The 2,793-nt window shown below is 52.0% G+C and overlaps 1 protein-coding gene and 3 pseudogenes across 1 annotated transcript, besides 2 other annotated features; all 4 read left to right on the forward strand.

Moving 5' to 3' along the window:
• The first annotated feature begins 156 nt into the window (after positions 1-156).
• Positions 157-183: a microsatellite.
• A 35-nt stretch (positions 184-218) lies between these two features.
• TraAM80_00221 (hypothetical protein) lies at positions 219-399 on the forward strand (annotated as a pseudogene).
• Positions 400-497: 98 nt separating this feature from the next.
• On the forward strand, positions 498-2,006 carry TraAM80_00222 (putative DNA topoisomerase II; the record flags this gene model as incomplete). The annotated part of the gene is made up of 1 exon (XM_029377309.1): positions 498-2,006. One exon carries the CDS (start codon positions 498-500, stop codon positions 2,004-2,006), a length of 1,509 nt encoding a protein of 502 aa, XP_029242905.1.
• Positions 2,007-2,015: 9 nt separating this feature from the next.
• Positions 2,016-2,348, forward strand: TraAM80_00223 (hypothetical protein; annotated as a pseudogene).
• A 134-nt stretch (positions 2,349-2,482) lies between these two features.
• Positions 2,483-2,509: a microsatellite.
• Positions 2,510-2,544: 35 nt separating this feature from the next.
• On the forward strand, positions 2,545-2,723 carry TraAM80_00224 (hypothetical protein; annotated as a pseudogene).
• The last annotated feature ends 70 nt before the right edge of the window (positions 2,724-2,793 follow it).

The following is a 2,793-nucleotide window of genomic DNA, read 5'->3' on the forward strand; positions in this document are numbered from 1 at the left end:
GGTGTGTGCGGCGGGGGGGGGGGGAACAGCGGCCACTTTTACTGTGCATTAGTTTGACCAAAATGGCGAAGCGGCTGGAGAACGCGGTCGAGCGCAAGGCTTTTCTGCGGAAAGTCAGAGACGACGTGCTGGCGCTTGCCACGGGAGAGAGTTAACTGGTGGTGGTGGTGGTGGTGGTGGTGGCGGATGCCCGCAGTAAAAAAGAGAAAACGTGGACGGTGTGCATGGAAGGGGATGAGAGAGGACGGTGTGCCCTTCATACGTGGTTTTCTCTGTGTGTGCCTCTCTATCTTTCTATCTCTCTCTCTCTCTCTCTCTCTCTCTGGCGTCTGCTTCTCCTTTTATCACCGCCACTGCAACGATTGGCATGCGAGAAGGAAGGTTAGAGACAGGCATTTTTGCACGTATATATTTGATAGATACGTCCCAAGAAACCAGATACCACATCATTATTGACGGAGGAAGAGCATACATATATAAGCAAACACACGTACATCATGGAAGCGTACAGTAAACTGGAAAAGATATTCACGAAAATTTATCGTTTTCGTCATCTTTGTTCCCTGGCGTTCTGGGACATACAAGTGATTATGCCGCCGGGCGGTGCTGAGGCTCGTGGTGCGGCCCTTGGGGAGCTCGAGCTGTACATCCACGGACTACTCACCGATCCCGCGACAGGCGCCTTGCTGGAGGAGGCAGAAAAGGCCCAGCAACAGCTGGGAACGCTGCAACGGGCAAACATTCGTGAGATGCGTCTTCAGTGGGAACGGGAGAATCTTCTTCCAGAGGACCTTCTCAGGAAGAAGTCGGAACTAACGACTAAAGCTCAGTATATATGGAGAAAGAGCCGAGAAACGAACGACTACGGTCTGTGGCTGCCTGTGTTCAAGGAGCTGGTGACGCTGTTTCGGGAGATGGGTGCCGCCCTGGCTGGGGACTCTGGAAAGCACCCCTATGAGGCGCTCTTTCACCTTTTCGAGCCTGGCATGCCTCTCCAGCGAGTGGACGATATATTTAACGATGTGAAATCGTGGCTTCCCGCGCTTATTCATGAGGTGCAGGAGAAGCAAAAGGCGTCGGTGGAGGTTTTGGAGCCTGTTGGTCCGTTTCCCCTCGAAGCTCAGCGCGAGCTCAGCCGTTACTGCATGAACGTGTGGAAGTTTGATTTTGACGCCGGTCGCCAGGACATCAGCGCCCACCCGTTCTGCGGGAACGTTAAGGAGGATGTGCGGATCACCACAAAGTACAACGAGCAGCGCTTCGAGGAAGGTCTCATGGGGGTGTTGCATGAGACCGGGCACGCAAAGTATGAGCAAAACTGCGGCCCCAAGGAAATGGCTACTCAGCCTGTTGCCACATCCCGTTCTCTCGGCGTGCATGAGGGGCAATCGCTCTTTTCAGAGCGTATGATTGGTCGTTCACAACCCTTCCTGGAGTTTATTCTGCCGAAGCTGAAGGAGTTATTTGGTGACCAACCAGCCTTTACGGTGAGGAACATGACGAGATACATGCGCCGTGTGAAGCCTGGTTTCATTCGGATCCGTTCGGATGAAGTGTGCTACACTATGCACGTTATTCTCCGCTACGAGATTGAGCGTGACCTGATTGAGGGAAAACTGCGCGTTGAGGACGTCCCCACAGTGTGGAACGAAAAGATGAAGTCGTATTTGGGGGTTGAGACTCTTGGCAACGACAGGGATGGATGCCTGCAGGACATTCATTGGGCTATTGGGTCCATGGGATACTTCCCAACCTACTCCTTGGGGGCGATGGTCGCGGCGCAGCTGATGGCCTCCATCCGGCGGGATCTCGGGGAGGATGTGGTGGACGACTGCATCCGCAAGGGCGAACTCCGCCCCATTCTTGAGAAGCAGCGGGAAAAAATATGGCAGCACGGCTCCATCTTCACAACAGAGGAGCTTTTAACCCAAGCCACGGGGGAGCCTCTGAACCCGGCATACTTCCGCAAGCACCTCGAGCGGTATCTTCTTGAGGGTGCTGATTAATGCAGGTTGTGTGTGTGTTTCCTTTTAATATATATATATTTATTAATTTATTTGTGGGGCCTTTGTTCGTCCATGGCTTTGTTGTAATATTTTAATATTTTTTAAAAAAATATAAATATTTTTGCGTTTCTTACTATGCGTGCGTTTCTGCTGTTGTTTGTTGTTTGTTTGTTTTTCCTCGTTTTTTAAATCTGTTCGCCTTGCAGTAATGCAGGTCGCGTTTTTTATGCAGTGTTGTACATCGATATCGCCACTCGCGTGTGTGTAACCCTCTCTTTCTTCACGCGGGGCTCTTTTCCTTCATGTGTGGGGTCGGTATGTGCCCGGGCGGGGGGGGGGGGGGGAACAGCGGCCACTTTTACTGTGCATTAGTTTGACCAAAATGGCGAAGCGGCTGGAGAACGCGGTCGAGCGCAAGGCTTTTCTGCGGAAAGTCAGAGACGACGTGCTGGCGCTTGCCACGGGAGAGAGTTAACTGGTGGTGGTGGTGGTGGTGGTGGTGGCGGATGCCCGCAGTAAAAAAGAGAAAACGTGGACGGTGTGCATGGAAGGGGATGAGAGAGGACGGTGTGCCCTTCATACGTGGTTTTCTCTGTGTGTGCCTCTCTATCTTTCTATCTCTCTCTCTCTCTCTCTCTCTCTGGCGTCTGCTTCTCCTTTTATCACCGCCACTGCAACGATTGGCATGCGAGAAGGAAGGTTAGAGACAGGCATTTTTGCACGTATATATTTGATAGATACGTCCCAAGAAACCAGATACCACATCATTATTGACGGAGGAAGAGCA

This window comes from Trypanosoma rangeli (genome assembly GCF_003719475.1).
Source record: "Trypanosoma rangeli strain AM80 chromosome Unknown Tra_15.4_contig_00003, whole genome shotgun sequence".
In the NCBI taxonomy this organism is placed as follows: Eukaryota; Euglenozoa; class Kinetoplastea; order Trypanosomatida; family Trypanosomatidae; genus Trypanosoma; species Trypanosoma rangeli.